This window comes from Rhinolophus hipposideros (genome assembly GCF_964194185.1).
Source record: "Rhinolophus hipposideros genome assembly, chromosome: 24".
NCBI lineage: Eukaryota > Metazoa > Chordata > Mammalia > Chiroptera > Rhinolophidae > Rhinolophus > Rhinolophus hipposideros.
Window position 1 is genome coordinate 616,316 of NC_138070.1, and position 22,819 is coordinate 639,134.

At 63.8% G+C, this 22,819-nt stretch overlaps 1 protein-coding gene across 1 annotated transcript; it reads right to left on the reverse strand.

Annotated features, from left to right (window-relative positions):
• Positions 1-1,667: 1,667 nt before the first annotated feature.
• ULK1 (unc-51 like autophagy activating kinase 1) lies at positions 1,668-22,390 on the reverse strand. Its single transcript, XM_081037123.1, has 28 exons — positions 22,168-22,390; positions 21,859-21,951; positions 21,743-21,784; positions 14,065-14,097; positions 13,771-13,807; positions 12,866-13,039; positions 12,710-12,783; positions 12,444-12,545; positions 11,595-11,653; positions 11,437-11,519; positions 11,095-11,145; positions 10,792-10,880; positions 10,523-10,676; positions 9,506-9,566; positions 9,232-9,321; positions 8,628-8,753; positions 8,000-8,148; positions 7,788-7,874; positions 7,155-7,432; positions 6,294-6,487; positions 5,859-5,968; positions 5,258-5,401; positions 4,714-4,907; positions 4,386-4,558; positions 4,174-4,292; positions 3,809-3,966; positions 3,305-3,440; positions 1,668-3,237 (listed from the first exon to the last, which is right to left on the reverse strand). The coding sequence occupies exons 1-28, from the start codon at positions 22,276-22,278 to the stop codon at positions 3,182-3,184; spliced, it is 3,177 nt and encodes a 1,058-aa protein (XP_080893249.1). The 5' UTR covers positions 22,279-22,390; the 3' UTR covers positions 1,668-3,181.
• Positions 22,391-22,819: the final 429 nt, after the last annotated feature.

A 22,819-nucleotide genomic window follows, 5' to 3' on the forward strand; every position in this document is an offset into this window, starting at 1 on the left:
GCACCCCTCTTCACACAGAGCACCCCCACACCTGCTCCCTCCTCAACCCCACCAGCTACAGTAGGTGATCTTGGTTACATCTCCATTCTATGGAGGGTAAACTGAGGCCTGTGGGGTTGGGACAATCACCAAGGGGACCAAAGTTTGAGGTGAGGCAGGTGCTGGAGCCCAGCCTTCCTGGCTGAGGGGCCCTCAGGGGCCTGGGCACGCTGTGAACGTGCAGAGGACTTTGAGGTTGTCCCACATGGTCAGTGCACCCCTAGGCCCAGGATTCCTGGGCCCAACCCTTAGCAGCAGGCTCCTGCGGGCATATTTACAGCAGCTGTGTTCATCACTGCTAACACTTGGAAGCCCCAAGACATCCTTCAGTAGGTGAGGGACAAGTAAACTGGTGCATGCAGACAGTGGAGTATTATGCAGCACTAAACAGAAGTGAGCTCTCAGGGAAGAGACATGGAGAGACCTTGGGTGCATGTGACAGAGTGAGAGGAGCCAGTCGGAGAAGGCTTCACACTGTGTGATCCCAGCGCTGTGACATTCTGAGAAAGGCAGGACTGTGGGGACAGTGACAAGATCAGGGATTGGGGTGGGGGTTGAACAGGCGGAGCACAGAGGGCGTTTAGGGCAGAGGAACGACACTGTGTGACACATAATGACATACGCGTCATGACACGTTTGTCCAAACCCACTGAACGTACACTACGGACTCTGGGCGATTGTGACGGTCAGTGTAGGTTCAATTGTAACAAACGTACTCCACCAATGCAAGGTCTGAATAACGGGAAACTGAGGCAGGGGGAAGAGGGGTATATGGGAACTGTGCTTTCTGCACAATTTTTCTGTAAAAATGAGGTCTGTTAATGTCGCAATAGCATAATGCCCTGATTGTCTCGATCCCCTTTGGGCGTGTGTTCCTGTTACTAATATAGCAGGAGTCCTGCAGGGGATGGGGCTCCCTGGGGTGCAGCCCCTCCTTCTGCAGAGATGAGAGTTCACACTTCAGGAAGCCAGACTGGAGCAGGCCCACCGGGACCGCCTTCCGAGGCCCCACCTCCTACTTCCTCTACTGCTAACTCTCCATGAACTTTCAGTTCACATTGTGGTTAGCCTTTTTGGTAATTTATGAGTTATTTTTAACTTATCAAAACATTATGTAGTTGAAAAAAATGCAACCCCTACCACTCAACATTAGAAAGAGCAACCACCCAGTTCAACAATGGCCAAAGGACTTGAATAGACATTTCTCCAAAGATCTAGAAATAGCCAACAAGCACATGAAGTTACCCAAGGTCACTGGTCATCATGTACACGTCAACGCTCACCGTGGTGAGTGCGGAATAACAAGGTGGAGACTGACCAGCACTGAGGACGAGGAGACGGGAACCCTCCCACACGGTGGAAACGGCGTGGCCACGGGGAAAGCCTGGCGCTGGTTCCTCAGTGGTCCAGTGAGGAGTCGCCACACAAGCTGCATTTCCTCCATCAGGGACCCCCAAGACCCAGTGAGCAGGTTCTGCGGGGGCACGGCAGGGGTACACAGGCACAACACCCCAGCCTGGCCCTGGGAGTTTAATCCCAAAGCTGAGCCCGGGTGCTGTGCATGCGCAGGGCCAAACTCCAGGTGACAGGAGGCCAGACAGTGACAAAGTAATCGTCAGTAACACCACTCAACAATTCCAGAGGTTTATTTCCTTAAACGTGTATTACACAATTTAACACAACTGGGAGGGTCACACAAAATTGCTTTTAAAGTCGATGAGGGGTCGAGTGCTGCCTCGTGGAGCAGGACCGACTGGCAGCATGTCCCAGCAGGCCAGGGCCCCAAGCTCGCCCTGGGCACAGGGGGCACACTCGGCTGCCACTGAGGGAGTGGGCGGCTGCTTGAGGCCCCTCCCATGGAGCCAGCCGACCATAAAGCAATAAATAGGAACACGTTCCATGCAGCAAGGAACAAATACAGTTACCAGGTGACGAGGAAAGAAAGTCACAGGGCTTCTCCGTCTAAGTCCAAGCACAGGGCAATATTTCAAGTATTGCAGAGAAAGAAACGTGTGCATCTGGGTCTATGGAATAGACCTCACTGCCCTGGCCGGGTGCCTGGACTCGCCCAGGCTTCCTCTGCACTCTTGGGGGTACATTCTAGTGGGCTGGGCAGAGCTGGGCAGACAGGAAAGGCCCCCCTGGAACCCTGACGGTGGGCCTCCCTCTGACCCCACTGCTGGCAGCCAGGACCTGGGGCAGGGATTTGACATGAAAACCTACTGTGAAAACTGGAATGGGAGGTTTTTGTACAAAACACTCCCCCTTCACCTACCCATCTTCAGGGGTCTGGCTGCCTTAACAGGAGGAACAGCAGGACAGCCAGCCACACACGGTGTGCCTGGCTTCCTGTCTCAGCATCCTCGCTAATGCGAAGCTGGGCCCCTCCCCTCCCCCATCCTCGTGAAACAAAACGTCTTAAACACCTACGAGTTTTCTTAAAAAAGAAAAAAGAGCTGCAGAAAGTAAGACACATTTTAGGAGTAAAGTGTGAAAGACTGCCATGTCTGTTCTGGATTGAGAAAGCTCGGTGCTTCATACTGCGTGTCCCTAAAAGAACATTTAAATAAGACGCTGTGCCTCCCGGGGGCACGGGGGCAGGTCCGGGGCAGCAGGCTCAGCCTCAGGCGCACGGCTCTGCATATCTGTGTATATGTGTATGTGTACATGGATGTGTGCCGTGGCCTGGGCTGAGCGGGCAGTCCGGTGCCAGCCCACCTGCATAAAGTGCTCGGTGATTCACAAAGCTGGGTGGTGCTCTCAGGGAAGGAGAGGGGGCCAGGGGCCCGCACCTTTAACTGGGCGGGGCCCCTGGGCAGGTCTGGCGGCTTTGGCTTGAGTGGGTCCCTACTTGTCATCAGCAGGGCTACGCTGGTCTGGCAGGGGTCTGGGGACACCCACACGTCCCCACCTGCCGTTGAGGCAGCCGGGGGACTGGCCTGGGTTGAGATTCTGTGCAGGCCCTGCAGGGCCCTGAAGCTCAGTGCCAGCCAGAGCCCGGAAACGGAGATGTGGCTGGAGACCTGGCTGTGGATACAGGGTGTGGACGCGGTCCTCTCCCAGGCCGCAGGCTTGTCCCCCAGCCACGGGATCAGCAGAGAAGGTCCAGCCCCTGGGCATGGCGGGCCGGGCTCCTGGGAGGTCAGGCACAGATGCCGGTCAGCAGGGCCGAGAGTCTCCGCTCGATACACAGCTTGCCTGTGGGCAGAGGAGCCCGTGAGCGATGCCCGTGCCCCCCCAAGCACCCCAGGAGGCAGGCACTCACACTTGGCTATGTTCTCCACGTCTGCCTGGTCTGTGAGGAGCTGCTGCAGCCCCTCCATGAGCAGCAGGGCCTTGTGGTAGCGCTGGACACAGTCCTCCCGGCGGTGGAACATCTCGTCCAGGGCAGCCGACTGCACCTGCACAGGGGACGGGGCAGGGCGGCACGGGGGTCTGAGCAGATGCCCGTGTGGCCGTGGGCAGCTGGGGGACACAGGTCGGACACACAGCCAACCCCACCCCAGGGCGGTCAGTGGTCAGCCCTGCAGAGGAGGCCGACTTCTGCACTATCTGGTCAGTGCGCGTTTTAACTACACAGATGAATGGCACCACCTCCGAGGCAGCGCACGGAGCAGGCCAGGCTCCGAGCTGGGTGCCTGCGCTGGTCCCTTCTGAAGCCGCCTTGCCTGTAAGAGGCTTGGAAAGCAGGCTTCTCATTTAACAGTTGGGGAAACTGAGTGTCAGGGAGGGTGTGGCCGGGGTCGCACCTTCCCGCCCCTGGCCCTACCGTCTGCACAGCATGGCTGAAGATAAGTTTCTCAGCGGTGACGCTCTGGATGCGGTCCAGGAGCCGCTGCTTGTCCAGGAAGAACCGCTGTAGCCGTAGGCTCAGGCCTTGGCAGGAGACCACACTGGCCTTGTACAGCTCGTTCAGCTTGCGGACCACTGCGGGGGCAGCCGTCAGCTTGGCTGGGGGGTCTGCTCCGGGACACAGACTGGGCCCTCCTGTCCCCCGAGTCCCCAGCTGCTCCCCCACTGGGCTGGGCCTGCTCCAGGCGACCTCAGCCTCTCACAATGGTCACCCCGCCCTCCTCCCTGAGTTCACAGTCTCTTGCCTCGAACACTCCCAAGGGCCGTGGAGTCCACACTCACCCTGCTTCACAGTGGATGACAGGCAGAGCTTGCCAGCCCGGATCTGCTCGATGGCGGTCTGCAGGCCGGAGGACAGCAACTCGGCCACCTTCAGGTGAAGCACCAGCTGCTCTGCGAAGCTGGGGTGGGGTGGGGCGTGGAAGGCATGTCAGCTGGCTCGGAGGCCGCACACCCCAGGCCGCCTCCCCTCCAGGCCCGCCGGGCACACCCACCCCCACTCGCGGCTCAGCAGGCTGATCTGGTCTGCTACCACGCTCTCCTGCAACTGGTACTCGGGGCCCGCAGCCGCCTCGCTGGCACTGCCCTTCAGGGCAGCGATCTCCAGGACGTGCTGGACAAAGATGAGCGTGAAACGCAGGCTGTGCAATATTTCCGTGTGTTCTTGCTGCGAGAAGCAGGGCGAGACCTCAGGGACCAGGACCAGACCTGGGGGCCTCTGCTAGCCCCTCCTAGCAGAGCCCACTCCTGACACCCCCAAGGCGCATGCGCTCCAGCAGGGGAGGCAGCGTGGGCCTTCACACCTAGCCACAGCCCCCTTACCTCCATGAGCGTCTCCTCGGGGAGGTCAGGAGCCTCGAAGGTCACGACCCCCTCCAGGTTGGCGGTGACGGGGTCAGCAAAGCTGCAGCAGTGGCCAGGGGCTAGGGCCTCGGAGGTCACCTCACTGCAGGCCCCGGGCACCAGGTGGCGGGCGGAGGCGGAGCCAGCGGAGCTGAGGGAGCTGGAGGAGCCCACTGCGGGGGGAGCCCTGATTGAGGACAGCTCCCACCTTCCGGTGCGCCACTCCAAGACTCCATGGCACAAAACCCATCCCCGCTCCTCTGGGCAGCTGGGTCTCGCTTTACATTCCTTCCCTCCTACTCCAAGTGGAACCCACGGTGGAGGCCTTGCCTGGGACCCTCAAGTCCAGAGGCTGGGCTGGGCAGGGGAGGCCTGTCTACGTGCCTGCTTTCGGCCTGGGGAGCCCTCAAGACCAGGACTCCTGACCCCCTCAAGGACGACCATCCCAGTGCAGCTGGATACGGACTGGTATCGGGGGGTCCAGCATTGTCCCACCTGCGAGGGGCCCTGTGACAGTCCTCACCTGAGAACATCCTGGTGCGGGGGCCCTGGGGTGGCGTGGCCCCACTCGGGGGCGAGCCCACGGTGAACACCACGGGGGAAGGGCTGCTGGCCCCCCCAGCACGGGCTCCGGGCTCCAGGTTCCCTCCGAAGCCAGCAGAGGGCGCTGTGAGAGGGAGAGGGGGGGCTCAGGGCCTTCCTGCCTGGGCCCCCTGGCCCCCTGGCCCCCTCGGCCCCCTGGCCCCCTGGCCCCCTGGCCCCCTCGGCCCCCTGGGCCCCCTGGCCCCCTGGCCCCCTCGGCCCCCTGGCCCCCTGGGTCCCTCGGCCCCCTGGCCCCCTCGGCCCCCTGGCCCCCTCGGCCCCCTGGCCCCCTGGCCCCCTGGCCCCCTCGGCCCCCTGGCCCCCTGGCCCCCTCGGCCCCCTGGCCCCCTGGCCCCCTGGGTCCCTCGGCCCCCTCGGCCCCCTGGCCCCCTCGGCCCCCTGGCCCCCTGGGTCCCTCGGCCCCCTCGGCCCCCTGGCCCCCTCGGCCCCCTCGGCCCCCTCGGCCCCCTGGCCCCCTCGGCCCCCTCGGCCCCCTCGGCCCCCTGGCCCCCTCGGCCCCCTCGGCCCCCGGCCACACGCACTGATTTCCATGGGCTTCTCAGGCAGGCTGTCCGTGCTGCCCGAGTCAGGGGCCTGTGTCCCAAACGCGGCCTTAAGGAGCAGGTCGGTGAGGCGGCCGGTGCTGAGGGACCTGCAGGGCCAGGGGAGGGGCAGCAATGAGCTGCCCTGGGACTCAAGGCAGCGCCCAGGCCCGGTCCCCGCCCCCGCCGCCCACCATAACCCGCCTTAGGCAGTGCTTACTGCCGCCAGCCACACCTAGAGCTACACCCATGCAGGCTATTGGGTCCTCCGGCCCACCCCGGGAGCAGACACTGTCACCCCTCACACAGACCCACAGACTGAGTCTCAGAAGGGGTAGCAGAGGGGACAAGGTGCAGGCCCACTCCCAGCCTTGCGGGGTGCCAACAGACTGCAGGTGGGAGCAAGTGATAGACACGGGGGTCCCGCCCACTCACCTGCCAAAGGGGCCCTTGGTATCCTCTGGGGGCCGCAGGCCAGGGCTCAGCTGCTGCCCCTGGAAGGGACCCGCCTCAGAGAGATCGGGCAACGTGCGGTTCCGAGGGGGCGTCATGACCACGCCCTGCCGGGCCAGGAGGGTCAGCAAGCTCTGGGAGCTGGGGGTCTTGGGGAAGTCAGATGCCGGCCTGGCCTAGGAAGAGCAGAGGGTGCTGAGAATGGCCCCCTAACCGGGGCCCCCACCACGCCGCAGTGAACACTGCAATCACCGGGCAACACTGGCTGCCTCTGCAGGGCCCTGGCCACAGAGCCCCAAGTTTCCAGAACTCCGCCTTCATGGCAAAGGTGTGAAACCTGCAGGTGGCCAACGTCACTCTGTGCTGCAAGAAAGTGCCATATGCGACACACGTACCCTGCGCCCTGACAGACACCAGGAGGTGGCTACATGTTTTGGCCCCATGTCACAGACAAGAAAACTAAGTCCAGGGGGTGGACCAAATAATTTTCCAAGGGTGGCAGCCTGGGCTTTCTGAAGGCTGTGGACCAATGGGCAGGGTTGGGACACCTCCTCTGCTAAGGGCCACACAGCAGATGCGTTTTCTTTGGGGACCAGTCTGCCATGGGAACATGGCACCCACATGTAAATGGGAGACTCATGAAGCCAGCCACCGGCCAGTGCAAAAGATCTCGGCATTGATGGCAGTGCCTCTGGATTTCAGGACCCCATGTCCTGTGGAAACCCTGCAGGCAGATGGCAAGGTGGCCGAGCAGAGGGGGAGGAAGGCGATATTCAGACTGAGCACGTCATTCCCAGGACGAGCCACTCCCACCTACCGCACAGAACGCTGGGGCCCTGTTACCTTGGTGGGGGAGCCCAGGATTGGGGGTAGGGGGTTCCGCTGCAGAAAGTCGGGCAGCTTAGGCGAGCCACGCAGCAGCCGGCAGGACGGCAGCCCGTGGGACCCGTGGGATGGCTGAGGGGGGCTGGCCTGCGGGTGGCCAAATGCAGCCCCCAGTGGGTCCGTCGGGGGCTTGGGCAGCTTGGGGCGAACGACATGCAGATCAGACAGGTTGGGGGCGCTGTGCAGGCGGCAGCCTAGCCCAGTGGTGAGGGGCGCGTGCTCAGGCACAGAGGAACCTAAGGTGGCACAGGACAGGCGGTCACTGCCATCCGTGGGCTGCCCAGCCAGAGCGCATGTGGAGGCGTCAGGTCTGTTCACTGTACCCTTTACCCTTACGGCCACCGCGCGGCACTGCTCCTATGCCCCACCATGCACCTGAGGACACCACCCAAGGTCACACAGCATGGAGAGGCGTGGGGGAGATGAGTCCCACAGCTGGTCTCACAGGATTATCTACCTTCCCTCTTTACTTGTAAGGTGAAGGCTGTGAGATCAGGAATATGGCACCACCCCAAGTGTGGGAGGTCAGTTGGGGTCCCCGCCCCTCCCCAGATCCGCGCTCACGCCCGCCCGGGGTGGGGCTGCACCTACCTGGACGAGGGGACCTGCCAGCCCGCATCTCAGCTCCTTGAGGGGAGGGCACCCCGCTCCAGCCCAGCCGCTCGGGGATAGTTCCAACTTAGGAAAAGGGGTTGCCAAGGTCAACGCCCTAGATGGAGACGGCGTGCCCCCACCCTGGCCATGCAGATCCCCAGGCCTACCTAAGTTCAGAGGCTGTACCCAGAAGCAGTGCAGGGGCTCACCTTGTGGAGACGGTGTGTAGGGCCGGCCCCCGCCCAAGGAGAGCTTCCTGGCCAGGGTGGCGCCATGCTCGGCATGGGATGGGGGCGACGGACTGGCCCGTGCAAAGCCCAGGGGGCTGGTGCTGCCCGATCTGCGGATGGCTGAGGACCTGGGGACATGGCAGGAGTGAGGAAGCGAGTCCCCCAGCCACACACTGTGAGAGCCATGGCCAAAGCCAGATGGCTTGTGTCCTTCACTCTCTGGCCTGGAGCAACAGCTACGAGGTAGGGAGCCCCAGTGTCAGGCCCGAGGTCGAGGTCCCTGCCAGGACAACCACCAGCCCACAGGGCATGCTGTGAATTACAAAAGAGTTGCCCTCTCCTCCTTTCCTTACTTCTGCCTGTTGACATTTGCCAAAACCAATATTGGTTTTGTAAACTCAAGACATTTTGTTGACACCCACCAGAGCTGCCATAAATCTGGAATCCCAGTATGCCCGCTGAGTGAATATCAGTGCTGAGTTACACAGTGTGTAGCCTGCACAACTGTGCATGGGAACCGGCCCTGCACCACTCCAAGGGGGCAGCAGTGGGGGGTTCTCACCACAGTCCTCGGGCACATGCGTGGCCACCGGGGCCTTGCGCTCACCGTGGGGGCTGGTACTGGGTGGGCGACTGCAGGTTCTGCTCGATGCGCTGATAGTTAAGCACCTGCGTGGGCACTGGGATGGGGACAGACGCGCCACACCTGCTGCTGGAGAACGGGCCGACCCGCCTGCGTGTGCAGTGACGTGGTAGGGTGTCACTGGGCATGGCACTGGGCTGAACCCCAGACCCAAACGTCCTGCACACACCCAGTACTACTGTCATCGGGCACAGGAGGTTCACGCCTCACCCCTTCCGCTCTCTGCACCCAGGTGGCTTCTGGTTGGGGCCAGCCATGGGACACACCGTGGGAGTGGGGGCAGGACAGCACGGCAGGGCCAGCACCTGCCAGCTCTGGGAGCCCACGCCACCCACCCTGCAGGCCCAGAGTGCTGGTGGTGCTGGTCTCCTAGTACCACGTCCTGCCACCACGGCCCTTCTGCTGATCACCCAAGAGGAGCGCAGTGTCCTGCCAGGTCCACATGAAGGCAGGCCCCTGGACACAACGGCCGCCTGCACAGCCAGCTTGGGGCTGGGGGAAGCACAGGGGGAAGCCCCTCTGCTTTGGACCCACTCCCAGCCCTGCCTGGGCCCCAGTGGGTACTTACCCTGACGGGCTGGGGGAGCTGCTGCAGGGTGGGGACGGAGACGGGGTCCGGCCGCGGCTCTCCAAGCCGGCTGAGGCCACCAGTGAGCTCCTGGTGGGGGCAGAGCAGATGGGCAGCCAAACGTGTGCACAGACCCTGGCCCTCCCTATGGCCAGCCCTGCAATGGGCAAGCTGACTTGGCCTTTCCTCAACTGCTGGACCCAGATGGGGCAAAGGAACCACGTGTGAGGCCAGCGTTTCCCTCTCCCAGCGAGGCGGCTTGGGGCAAGCTTACCCGCTGCACATCAGGCTGTCCGGCGGGGGCTTGCCACTGGCTGCTTCAGCCACCAGGTCACCTGCGTACAGGAGACAGGCAAGGTTGGGCCCAGGCACCTCTCAAATGAGGACGAGTGGGAACTCCCAGCCCCCTCACCCGCCATGGCTCCCTGACGGCCCCACATAAGATTCTGACATGGGGCGGGGGGCAGGGTGGCTTTGTGAAACAAGGGTGCCTCTTCCTGGGGGAGGGCCGGGGCGCCACGCTGGGCCCAGCACTCTCGTGTCCCCACTTCTGTCACTTGTGCTGGGAACTCCCTTTACCTGTTTGGACATCGGGGTTCTCGAGGGACACCCTGGGATTCCCCCTGTCTACCCCCAAGCTTTGGCCAACTCCAGGCCAGGTGTGCACAGCACCCAGTGTGAGCCCGACCCGTCATCCAGGAGCCCTGATCCCACAGCGCTCCTGTCTTCCCGCCGCCCACCTTGCTCTGCCCGAGGGTGGGCACAGGGCATCCCTCCCCCGCCGCGCTCAGCCTGGGTCACAGCCCCCCACTCCCAGTGGACACCAGGGCCCATCCCACCCCAGCCTGGGCCCAGAGTCTCGGGGAGACCAAGGGCAGTGAAAGGAAGCGCCAGGGCCATGAGAAGCACTAGAGACCCCAGGACAGGGCTTTGGGGGGCTGAGCCGGCCTTGAGGTCTCAGCATATCTGCTCAGCAAATACTGAGCAGCAGCAGTGCCCCACGGAGGGACACTGGGGGGCTTTCAGTTCACAAACGAGATGGCAACACAGGCGAGGGTGTCCTCAGCGCTACTAAGGAGGAGAAACAAGCAGGGTGGGGCCCACGCCACGCCCATTAACCGATGGCAGCTCGGCTTTGCTTCTGTGGCTAAGGTGACCTGGTGTGGTAGATCCCAGAAGCCCATCTGGGGGCCATGAATGGACACAGGTCTGCGGCCACGTGCCTGTGGGTCCCTGCAGCATGTCTGCTGCACTGCCCCATGCCCCCCCACACACACACTGTGGCCCCGACCTGGAAACTGGGCCGGGACCATGACGAAGTCATCAGTGTCACAGGATGAGTCCTTGCTGCTGCCACCTGAATCCCGGGAACCCTGCAGGAAGCCGGCTGCGTCGGCCGGGGAGGTCAGCGTCTTCTGTAGCTGCTGCTGCACTTCCCCCAGGGACTGCAGGGCAGAGGGGAGGCCACTGAGACCCGGCCCAGGGCCTGGGCGGAAGGAAGTCTGCACACTCCCACCCCCCACCCCAGGAGACAGACGCCGGGCCCTGGCGGTCACTCACTGGTGGGGAGGCCAGGTGCGAGGTGGAGCTGCTACTGGAGCTGCTGCCGGAGCCCGAGCTGGGGTACGAGGGCACAGGCACAGGCGGGGCTGCAGCGGGCAGGGCAGGGCAGTCAGGACACTCTCCCTGGCACTGTGGACAGCTGCCCCTACCAGAGGAACCCAGGGACAGCAGCACAGAGCCAGCCGCCACCCCCCAAACCTGCCGCACCCATCAACTGAACCCACGGTGACCCCAGGCTGCAGGAGGCGAAGAGCTGGGACCCCAACCTTCTGGGCAGGGGCCACAGCCCCAGGGACTCACATTTCTTCACAGAGGCGCTGGCATCAAGGAAAGGGTGATGGAAAAACTCATCTGCAGGAGGTGGGAGAGGTGCATGAGGCCTCAGGAGGGCCTCCACCCCAGGGTTTCCGGGTTGAAGGACCCCCCCCCCCGGCCTGAGCCCCAACTGGAGGCTCCTGGACACAGCTGGCCCCACCAGGCCCCCCACTGCCCGACATGCTTTGCCCAGCAGAGCTTCCTGCTGCCAAACAGGGGTCTCAACCTGTGCTATGGGGAAAGGAGCTGCAGGTGCTGGACCCAGTCCTGCCCCCAGAGGGGCCCTCGGGAGCCAGGCAGCACTGGGGGGGGCTGGCCGGAGCTCACCGAAGTCCATGCGGTCCCTGTGGTTCCTCTGCAGCAGGGCCAGGAGCAGCTGCCTCAGGGGGGCCGAGGTCTCCCGTGGGATGCTGTGGGGGCACACAGGGCGGCCTCAGCCTGGTCAGGTCCTCAGGGAGGGGCCAGGCTGGGGCTGGGGTACTTACATGGGCACTAGGGTCTTGTTCTTCTCATAGAAGAGGCGGAGGTCCTGGGGGCTGCTGGCCTGGGGGTCGGGGGGGGGAACAATAGCATGAGTGCCCACTGCTCTGGGCAGCCGCTCCAGCCCACGAGGTTGCTGGGCCAGGGCTGCCCTCCTCGCACCCTTCTAGGGCCAGGGCTGCCCTCCTCCCCAATATGCTGTGTAGCATGGGGACCGCCCAAAGCGGCCAGGTGACCATGCTCTGCCAGGAGTCTGACTGGTTGCTTGCTTCTGGAAATGAAAGGCTTCTCCGTGCACCCACCCCTGAAAGGGCCCCAGAAAGAGCTCGCCACTCCAGTGGGCAGCGACCCGTGGGGAGACCTGGCGTGTACGTGGCCGTCTACCTGCTCACTCACTGAGCACTGCTGTGTGCCAGGCACTGAGGACAGCCAACGGCAAGGCAGCACCCCGCCCTCCAGGGACAGCCCTCCAATGCTGATGCAGAGGAAATGGCAAGCGTGCTGGGGCAAGCTGGCAACCGCCAAGCCACCAGTCAGACCGTGAGGTCACCACAGGAAGCACAGGCCCATGGGACAGGAGAGTCACCCCAGGGCTTGGGACCTCGACACCAATTCAGTGGGGCACACCAACATTGGAAAGGGCAGGTGGGAGGCCATGAACTCGGCACAGACGTACACAAGGACACACGAGACGCACTCCTGAATGAGTGCACACTCTGGCCTTGGCCCTGAAGTGACTGCACGGTGGGGAGCGCGGAGCCGCCTCACCCTAGTGAGGGGAGGCTGCAGACTAACAAGGGGCGGCCGCGCTGCCCTGAGCTGCCAGCAGCCCACTCAGACCCGCGCTCGCTCACCTGGAAGGGCGCCTTCCCCGTCAGGCACTGGTACACGATGGTGCCGATGCTCCAGAGGTCCGCCTTCCCATCGTAGTGCTGCGACATGATGACTTCCGGGGCCTGCAGGGGGCACAGACACGGGTCAGGGCCCGGGCAAGAATGGACACCGAGCGTGCCATGACCCTCAGATGGGGTGGGAAGCAGTGCCACAGCCCCGCTGGCCAACCTCCCCCAGCAGGTGAGGCTGCAGGGCGGGGCCCGCAGGGCTGGGAGCCACCACCTACCATGTACATGGGGGAGCCGCAGAGCGTGGCTGCCATCATGTTGCTCTGCAGGTACCGAGCAAAGCCGAAGTCGGCTGCAGGGGAGGACATGTGTGAGCAGGGAGGCTGTGGCCCCACCTCCCTGCGCCCCACTAGCCCCGCCGGCCCCGGCCTCACCAATCTTCACACGGATGTTATTAGGGTTGGCGCGGCGCCCGCCAGGGTTGGACAGCAGGATGTTCTGGGGCTTCAGGTCGCGATGGATGATGCCCTTGCTGTGCAGCAGCCGCATGGCACCTGCGATCTGCTGCAGGAAGAGCCGGATGGTGTCCTCGCTCAGCGTCCGCATGGCTGCGGGAAGACAGGGCTCAGGGGGTGCAGCTCACCCAGGCACCTGCGCAAGGGAGGGACCTCCCACCCAGTGCTGCTCCCCTCCTAAAGCCTGTGGTCTCCAGGGCCGTCACTCACACCATGGCCACGTGCTCCTGTCCACCCCAAGGTGGCCCTGGCTGGTACCCTCCTCCCCCCATGCCACCTGCCTGACTCCAACCTGCTCAGCGTCACCTCCTTGCCAGGCAGCTCCCTGCTCCTTTCTCAGTTTCTGATTACTCTCAGCAGCTACTCGAGGCCCACAGCCAGTGGCCCTGCCATAAGCCCCAGGGCCTGGCCCTCAAGAAGTGAGGGCTGAACAAACACATGGGGGCTGCGCTGATCTTCCCCACCCCCGCCTGTGGCAGGGCCCTGGGCGGCCCACCCCCAGCAGTGAGGCAGCCGCACCTGGGGCCCAGAGTGCTCAGGATGAGCTGGCACCCAGCAGCGCAGCAAGCCAGGTGCCTTGGGGACCCCGCAGGCCCGGGAGCTCTCAGAGGCCCCACTCAACAGGGGCACCTCCAGACTGACTGCATGCGAGGCCATCCCCAATGGCACCGGCACAACGTGTCCATGACAGGCTCCGACCCCCCCTTTCCCACCTTCCCCAGCAGCCACCTGAGGACAGGAGGCTCATTCGTGCCAGCCCAGCTCGTAGGTGGGGTCACGGTGGGCCTGGGCGTACAGGCCCCAGCCACGGGGTGTCCACTTACTGTGCAGATAGTCAGCTAGGTCCCCGCCGTTACAGTACTGCAAAAGAGCGACACGCCCCACTCAGCAGCCAGGACAGACCCTCCCGACCTGCCCAGGCCTCCTCACCATGCTAACCCTAATTCCTGGGCACTCAGGGGCCCGTCTCCTCCCCAGGGCAGGTGTCCCTTACAACCCATGTTTGAAGAAGCCACCAGGGTACCCAGTGCAGCCTGCCCTGCCCCAGGTGACAAGGGGTCCAAGAGCTGGGAGGGTCCAGCCTCTCTGTCCTTACAGCCAGGCCTGCAGGGACTCACCTCCATGACCAGGTAGACAGAATTGGCCATTTCCTGCAGGGCACAGAAGAGGCAGTGAGAGGTGGAGGGGAGCTTGCCCTGCCCCCACGCCGCCAGCCCTCTGAAGAACCCTCTCAGCCCCAGTGTGACCTGGGCGCTTGGCACCCACTCGTACCCTTCACACACCATCTGGACTACAGGCAGGAGCGGCCAGTGAGCATGGAAACCAGCTGCCCTGGCATCCTGGGGCCCGTTTGCCAGGGCTTAGCTGGTTGGTTAGTGGCTGGGACATGAGTAAGTCTGAGAGCCAAGTGGGCTCTGGTATTTTGTTTCAGTTTTGAGTCGTTTGTCGGCTTTAGTGACAGGAGCAGCAGCCAATCAGAACATTCACTTGCCAAGTCTAGGGAAGGGGCTGAAGTCCCAGGAGAGGTGTCAGGGTGGGGTGTGGACCCTGCCTCCCAGTGGAGGCCCTCAGCTGCCCAGTTCTCTGTCAAGGTCAGGGTGAGACTGGGCCCTGCGGTTGCATCAGGGCTCAGCTTGCTGTTCTGTGAGTGGCGAGTCCTGGCTGGGCAGACCCACTCAGGGGAATCCAGGCCCCCGAGAAGGGACATGGCGAGGTGTGAGGATCTTGACCCTCCGGCTGCAAACGTGGACACGTGTGAGCAGGGCAGCCTGGCTCCGGAATCAAGGACACCAACAGAACTACAGGTCAGCACTGCCAGCCAGCGTCCAGCTTGGCCTTTGGCCACCTGTGGCTTAGGGGCACACAGCATCCTCAGCTCAGCCCAGTCCCAGGAGACGGAGAAGCCTGGTACCCAGGCCAGTGCCCACATGCGCGTGCGCGCACACACACATACACACATAAACACAGGGCCCTGCACCGCCTGAGGGCTTCACCGGGCAACAGGGCACTTCTTTCTCAAGGCAACCAGTGCTGTCTCCAGGTCCCATAATAGGAAACTGAGGCCCAAGAAGCCACATCAAACAGGCAGGAGGGGTCCGAGGCTCTCCTGTCAACTGTCCCCCCAACTGTTCCTCAGGTGGGGTCTTCCCTGAGGGGGGCTCTGCAGGAAACAGGAGGCGGCCCCTCCCTGTTTCCCAGCGCCTGTGGCACAACGACCAGCGCTCTGTTCCACAGGCAGCTCCAGCTTCTAACCCTCAAGGTAAGGGAGAAACCTGTGAGCGGCGCCCCAAAGCTCTAAGCATCAGGCCACAAAGACGTCCAGGGGAAGGTAGAGAGGGGGCTAAGGAGGGATGTTTCTTGGAGGCCTTTGCAGTGGGCTTCCACCTTCCCCCCTGCTCCCATCCGAGGGATGCCCCTGCCTCCCCTCCCCCGCCCTGCAGCACAAAGGACCCCAGTAGGTCAGTGCCTGGCCTCAGACCCCACCCAGTGGGTGAGGAGCAGGGACACAAGCCACTGGTGACAGTATTAATGTTGAATGTCAGCCCCTCAAAACAAGAGAAGCCCCCTGCTGACCCCAGTGCTCCACCAACAGAGGGGGTTGTGTCTCGGGCGGGGGTACCTCTGGGAGCAGGCTGAGGTATAGGGTGTGTCCAGGCTGCGGTGCTGACACTGACACCCCCTGGGGCCAGGCTGGGCACCCCTGGCATAGGCAGGCCCGCTCCAGCATGCCCCACTGGGCGTTCTCAGGCTCTTCACTAGGGGTGTGCCCCAGCAGGGACGCAGAAGCCTTCCATGGTGCCCGCAAGGGCTCTCCTGGGTGGGGGTGGGCTCCACCCACCTGGCCTGGAGCCCCACGCAGCAGCGAGAGCCTGGGAGCCCCCTCAGCCCCGCCTGCAGGCCCAACCTTCCAGGCCAGCTGCCAGGGCGAGATAACACAAGGGCCCCCAGTCACACGGGGACCTGCTGGGCAGACCCAGGCTACAGGAACAGGGCACAGAAGGGACAGAGGGAGACGGAGACCAGACTGAGGAGACGTGATGGAGGGAGGTTCTGCCAGCCGGGGGGGTCAGAGGCTCTCAGGCCGAGCATCCAGCAGAGGGTCGAGGGAGGTGCCAGAGATAAGGACCCAGAAATAACCCAGGAGATCGCAACACCCACTCCCTATGACACCCAGGCCACCTGCTCCCTCACCCTGCCATCACCCTGACCATGGCCGCCTCCGCTGAGGGGCTGGGCATGCACCCAAGTTTAGTCCTCCCCAGTGAGCCCTAGGGGACAGTGGGGCACTCGTCCTGAGAAGCTCAGAGGCTGAGCCCCTGGCCCTGGGCCACACAACTGGAGGATCAGAGGGGGTCGGGGCCCAGGTACCTGCAGCTCTCGCCTGTCCTCTGACAGTCTGCTCCCCAGGAAAGCCCCAAACTCATCCACCAAGCCTGGATGGGCAGGGACGCCCGCAGCACTGAGGACGGCTGACTGGGAAGTGCAGACCACTGCCTGGCCTCCTTGCCCTCTAATCCAGCAGCACCCCTGGAACCCAGGACAACCTCCCCCAGGAGGTCTCTGTGGCAGAAGTGACAAGAGTCCCCCTCTGTGCCCAAGAACCCATGGGGATCCCCGTACAGGGCCCAGCCCCTGCCCACCATCTCCACAATCCAGATGGGGCAAGCTCCCGGGACCCCATCCCACAGGTCCTGACCCTGCCCACTGGCTCACTGCTCCCAGAACCCCCACTCAGGCCCTTGCTTGCAGAGGTCACCGCCTGTCACCTCCACGAGCCTCCCTGGGGCCTCACAGCCCCTCAGCAAGCAGGAGACCCACAGTTCTCAGCTATGTGGGGATCTGGGGGTCTGAGCTCCTTCCTACCACTGGTCTGTCCTCTGCCCCAGTGGGTCACTCAGCAGAGACCTCGGGCGTCCCCTCCCTGGGCCTAGCAGGACCTCCAGGGTGTGGAGGGTCGGGGTTTCAGAGGCAGCACAGCATTCAGGCCTGGGAGACCCAGGAGACCCACAGCCCTGAGGCAGACAGACAGGTCCCTTCCGGCTGGGGCTGTCACCCCTCCTGGCCTGTGACCTGGGCCCTCACACGCCCAGGAGCTGGACCGCTTCGCAGAGGAAACACGGAAACTCGCCCAAGGCTGGGCAATGGGCGCCTGCTGCAGTCCATCCTCCCCCTCCACCTGCCCCCCGCCGACACCAGGCCAGGTCCCAGCAAAGCCCGGCAGGGACCAGGAGAACGTGGGACCCAATCACAAGGCCAGCAGCACCTCCTGGCTGGCTGGGGTGCTTTAGCAGGGAGGCTGCGTGCCCCATCCACGTGGGGCCAGGCAGTCACTGCACCACATGGCTGGGTGCCCCCTTTCCCCGGGAAGTGGGCTCTCTGAGCCCCCCGGTGTGGGGGGAGCGGTCAGCACAGCCGCCATGTCCTGCCCTGCCCAGGGCCCCCTCAGAAGTCAGACAGGCCTCAGGTCCCACTTCCACTGCTCCTGCCAGTGCTAGCTCTGCTTTTCACAAGCTCCCCTGGGGAGTGAGTGGGGACCAAGTGGGCCCCCTGGGGAGTCGGTCTAGACTCAGTGTGAACACTTGAAAGGACCAGGCCTTCTTCCTGGGACTCCTCATGGCCGCCCGGTCCCAGAGGGCTCACCTCCAGGGAGAGGTAGACACCCTCGTCCCCAGGCAGCAGGCTCTCGGGAGCCTGTCACGTCGCTGCAGGTGAACAAGGAGGCAGGCAGCTGAGGCATGGGCCCACCAGGCCCTGTGAACACCTAGGCCTCGCCCTCAGTGCTCCGGTCCCGAGTCACGACCATCGGCTGTGCAGCCCCCAGGAAGGGGTGACAGGTGCTCGCCCTCGGGCCTGGGGCAGGGCCCTGGCGTCCAGTCACAGACAAGGCTGTAGGGCCCGCACGCTAAGGTGCTTTGCTACATAGGATCCCAGCTTTCCCCTCGATCGAGCCGTTTGGTGACCTGGGCTGGTCTGGTGGGCAGGCAGGAGCTGACCTAGTTAACTCCTGGGGAATTGGCCATCTTGGCTTCAGAAGGTGGCAAAGCCACAGGCCAGCAGGGACAGAGCTGCTCCCGCCCCCGGGCTGGGCTCTCCGGACAGCTCCCCGGGGGCTGGCAGCCTGGCCTGCCCTCTCCAGACCTTCTTCCCACACACAGGCCTGCCCGACTCTAGAAAAGCAGGCACCCCTGTCACGGGGGAGGCATGAGCTGGGGCGACCCCTCAGAAAATACAGAATCTACACATTCTTCAAGACCCACTGAGCCCCGGCTGGAGCACCCCAGAACTGCGGACTGGATGCGCACAGACGCTGCAGCAGCTCTGTCCCAGGCACCACCGCCCAGGGACGCCCATGACACAGCTTCCCCGTGTAAGGCTGAGGGGACGCATGTACTGGACGCATGTACTCCAGCGAGGTGGACGAGCAGGGAGAGAGACCCCACAAAGGGCAGGACCAGGGGTCTCTGATGGGGAGGAAATAGGGCCAGGCTTCTGGGGGTTAACCACGCTGTAGTTCTTATACAGGGGACACTTTAGCAAGCATTTTGTCATCTGCATTCTGCCCTGTCTGCTATACATTATACTTCAAAATTTTAAGTTACAAAAAGAGCTAAAACAGTAACACAACTTTGCAGGCCATTTCCAGAACAGTTTGGCCTCTGGGCCTATGTGCAGGCCCCTGCCTTGGACCCTGGTACCAAGGGGCCTCAGCACGGCATGCACCCTGCTCTTCTCAGGGAGGTAACGTCCCCGCCCCCGCCTGAGTCACAGGGCCCCCTCACCAAGAACTAGGGGTCTGGAAAGAGCAAGGCCAAGGGCTGACACTGTCCTGAGGCCCCAAAGTTTAAGGCAGTTCCCTTGACTTGATGGAGGCCCTGCGAGCACAGCTGGGGGTCCGCTGGCGGGGATGAGTGAGTCACATCCAGCTGTGGGAACCAGCCTGGCGCACGCTGGCCTCAGGAGGGGGAGGGGTCACTGTCTGCAAGGCCCATGGTCATCACGCCTCCTCCCAGGGCATGTGGGCAGGGCTGGTCCTGGCTGCACAGCCCCATGCCCCGACTCCTGTGATGGCCACTCTCCCTGGGCAACAGTACGTCCAGACACCGCACAGCACACTGGGGTGAGGCCACCCCTCTACCCCTCAATGTGGGCCAGGGACTCCAGCTACCTCCCCACAGGTGTGGGGGCCTGAGACCAGAGCAGTCAAGGGGCCCCCCCTTCCTGGGGCACTCACATCAGCCTGACAAATGCTCCTAATCCTTAAGGCCAAAATACACAACATCAGACAAAAAACAACCTGGGGGGAGCATCTGAAATCCGTAACACAAGGGCTTTCCTCAGCATATAAAGAGCTCCTACAGGTCAGTGACCTTTACGCAGCACTCCTGGAGCAGGCACAGACCCAAGCACTTAGTATACAGATGGAGTCAAGTCGTCATGACAACCGCCCTACTAGGAGGTGTCTACTCTTACCTCCCACTTCACAGGTAACACGCTGAGGCACCAGGAGGCCGAGGAGCTTGCCCAAGGTCACGCAGGTAAGTACATGGGGGAGCTGGGCTCAGAGAAAGGCAGGGTGGCTCGGGGCCCATGCCGTTCACCATGGTACCATCCAGGAGGAGGAGCTAATTTTCACGCACACGAGGGCCAATGCTCACTCACAATACACGAGCACCAAAGCCACGAGAGGTGCAATTCGGCCTCCCAGACGGGCCAGGAGGGGTCTGACAAGCAGCCCACCCAGGAAGTGGGGACGCAGGCCCTCTGCGGGGCAGTGCTGCTGTCTGTCCAGGGTCTGGCCTCTCGGGACCACAGCTCAGCAGCTGCCCCAAACTAAAAGCACGCATCCTTCTTACCTGGGGAAACTACTTCTAGGAATCTACCTGGCAGATACACACATGGCAAAGGTCAGTGCACGGATGGTCACCACCACCCTGTGCACGTGTCAGAAAGCCAGAACCACCTCCTATCCTACCGACGAGGGACTGGCGGTCAGCTCTGGGATGAGGGGTGGTGGACCACAAGGGCAGCCACAACCCAAACCACAGACAACATGCACTCAGTGTTACTACGACCAGTTTCAACCAAACAGTTCACAGTCTGCTTTGGAGGAAGAGGTGGCGGCACAGAGAGGTTGAGACGCCTGCCCAAGGACACACAGAGCCAGGACTGGAACTGCATCTGGGCCCTGAACCACTGTGCGTGGAGGTGCTAACCTCACAGGGGGAATTGGGGGCACTTCTCCTGGGAGGCGGGGGTGTAGTTTATCACATACGGATTGGAGCAGTTGTACCGAGTGACAGGGAACCTTCTCCAAGACGCAGAACGGAGGTGGAGGTGCGGTGGGGGATGGGCACGTGAGCATGTCTGCTGTGGGGCGCTGCCCTGCGGACCCAGGAACAGCCAAGGTGGATCTGGTCCCTCTGGGGGACGCAGGGCCCCATGAGGACAGGGACAGAACAGTTACCTTTCTCCATGTCCCCATTTGTAGTGCTTCATTTTTTTAAAAAAGTCAAATCATTTAGTACTTATTTTCAAAAGCTTTTTCTTCTGGGTCCCAGACAGGAATCTCAGGACTTGGGGAACTACCCACACCCCAAAAAGTAGGAGCACCAAGCCCCGGCAGAGGGCAGAGGCCAGGCTAGCCTCTAAGCAGCCCTCTGTAGGGAAAGCCGCCGGCTGCCAACCTTGGAGGCAGTGGCACTGCCCACAACCAGGTGTGTGGCCCAGCGGGATGGGGATGGTGAAGGGGGAGGGGAGAGGAGGGCAGGGGAGCATAAAGAGGGTAGAGGAGGAGGAGAAGGAGGAAAGGGGCACCCTCTGGGCCCTGAGGACATAGCATCTCCATGTGGGCCGCCAGGTACCCACTGCCACACTGAACCTGGGCCCTCCCCAGATCACCTTATCTCATGCCATAGCCCCAAGGCCACAGCCCAGTTCTGAAGGGGGAGGGAAGGAACAGGGAGGAGGGAGGCGGTCACCAAAACACAGCCAGCCTGGCTGGGAACTTCCCCTCAGCCAGGGGCTGGTCCCGTGGCCTCAGTAAACAGGTTTCAAAACCATTAGTCAGCACTCTGGCCTGCAGCTCTGCAGCCTCAGGTTCCCAAGTCCCAAAGTCGGCATCCAGGGTCCAGGACCGCCACTGAGGCTGGGCCCCACCACCGGGCCCTGGGGCCTGGGGGCCGTGGGAGAACCCAGCTGCGGCCTTCGGGGCCAGCAAGGCCTGAGGTGGCCTCATCACACAGGCAACCGCCTCCGTGTGCCCTGGGTGGCTGGCCCCAACTGCCAGCAAGAAGGAATCTCCTGTGGCCCCTCCCCTCCCCCAGTCTGACGCAGGGCGAGTCCGGCCAATGGCAGGTCCTGGAGCAGTGTCAACAAACAAAGGGCCTGCCCGGACAGGTGGGCCAGGCCGGCAGGTCTGGGGGCGGGGGCGGGGGGCCGGGGCTGGGGCAGGACTCGGTCAGGGCCACTGGGTCAGACGCTCCGGAGGGCCAAGCCACAGCCAGAGGCGCGGGGACGCGCGGCTGGTGCCCGGGGCCCTGCCACCCGGCCCCCGGCACTCAGTCTGGGGGGTGGTAAGTGGCCCAGCACACACAGGAAGCTGGGCTGAGGACAGGTCTCTGGGTCCCGGCCAGGCCCCTGAGCACCGCAGGCCAGATGGGTGGCCCGGCCCCTTCACCCAACACCGGACGACGACCCCGCCGAGCGGGGTGCCGGTGCGGGGCTGGCCCGGGACTCCGGCCCGGCCGCGAGCTCCATGAACCCCGCGCCCCCCGCCCGCACAGCCCCCAGCCTCACCTGGAAGTCGTACAGCGCCACGATGTTCTCGTGCTTCAATTCCTAGGACAGGACCGAGTTTCGCGTGAGCCGCGGCCCGGCGCCGCCCCCCCGCCCCGCCCGCGGCGCCAGCTCACCTTGAGGATCTTGATCTCCTTCCCCAGCAGCGTCTGCGACTTGGCGAGGTTCTTCTTGTTAATGCACTTGACGGCGACCTCCAGGTCGTGCTTCTGAAAACGCAGCAAGGGGGACCCTCAGCGCGCGGGGCCTCCGAAGGCGGCCCCAGGCCCGGGGGCGCCGGGCACGCCGCTGCGGGCGGTCCCGGGCGCGGGGGGCACGGGGCCCCGGGGGCCGTGCGGCGTCCCGGCTGCGGGGTGCGGCCCCGGGGGGGCCCGGGCGGGGCGGGTCCCGGGGCGGGGGCCCCGGTGCCGGCCGGCCGCCCTCACCTCCCGATGGCGCCCCTTGAAGACCACTGCGAAGGCGCCGTGCCCGATCAGGTCCTTGCGCGAGAACTCGAACTTGCCCACGGTCTCCAGGCCGCCGCGGCCCGGCTCCATGGCGCGAGGCGGGCGGGCCGGGCTCAGGCGGCGGCGCGGGCCGGGGGCGGCGGGCTGGGGGCGCGCGCCATCGGGCGGCCAGGCCCAGGCCCTGCCCGGCCGCTGGTCCCGACCCCACGCCTATCCGACCCGGTTCTGACTCAGGCTACGACCCGGTTCTGACTGGGGCTTCGGCCCGGCTCCGACCAGGGCTCTGACTCCCGCTCCGGCCGGGAAACAAAAGAGCCGCGGCCGCAGGGCCCCAGAGCCTGAGACGCCCGCGCAGGCGCAGTGCACGCCTGGGGGGTGGGGCCTGGGGGCGGGGTCTTGAGGGCGGGGCCTGGCGGATGTCCGCGCTTAGTGGGTGGTGGAGCAGCCGGTGGGGCGGGGCTTGGAGAGGAGGGGCGGGGTCTGGACAGAACGGGGCGGGTCCTCTCGGTTGGGGCAGGGCCAGTAGCGGGCCCGCCCAGGTGGAGGTGGGGAGCCAGGTCCTGAGTTCCTCAACGTCTGCGTATCCAGGGAACGCACATCTGTCACCAGTAATACCTGGAACGTGGCATAT

Excerpts from the sequence above, each read along its gene's own strand:
- ULK1 (XM_081037123.1), bottom strand. The coding sequence starts at position 22,278 with ATGGAGCCGGGCCGCGGCGGCCTGGAGACCGTGGGCAAGTTCGAGTTC. Across the intron at positions 7,433-7,787 it reads TGGCAGGTCCCCTCGTCCAG|GTTCCTCTGTGCCTGAGCAC; the intron begins GTAGGTGCAGCC and ends GTGCCACCTTAG. Across the intron at positions 3,967-4,173 it reads GTCATCCACTGTGAAGCAGG|TGGTCCGCAAGCTGAACGAG; the intron begins GTGAGTGTGGAC and ends CTGCCCCCGCAG.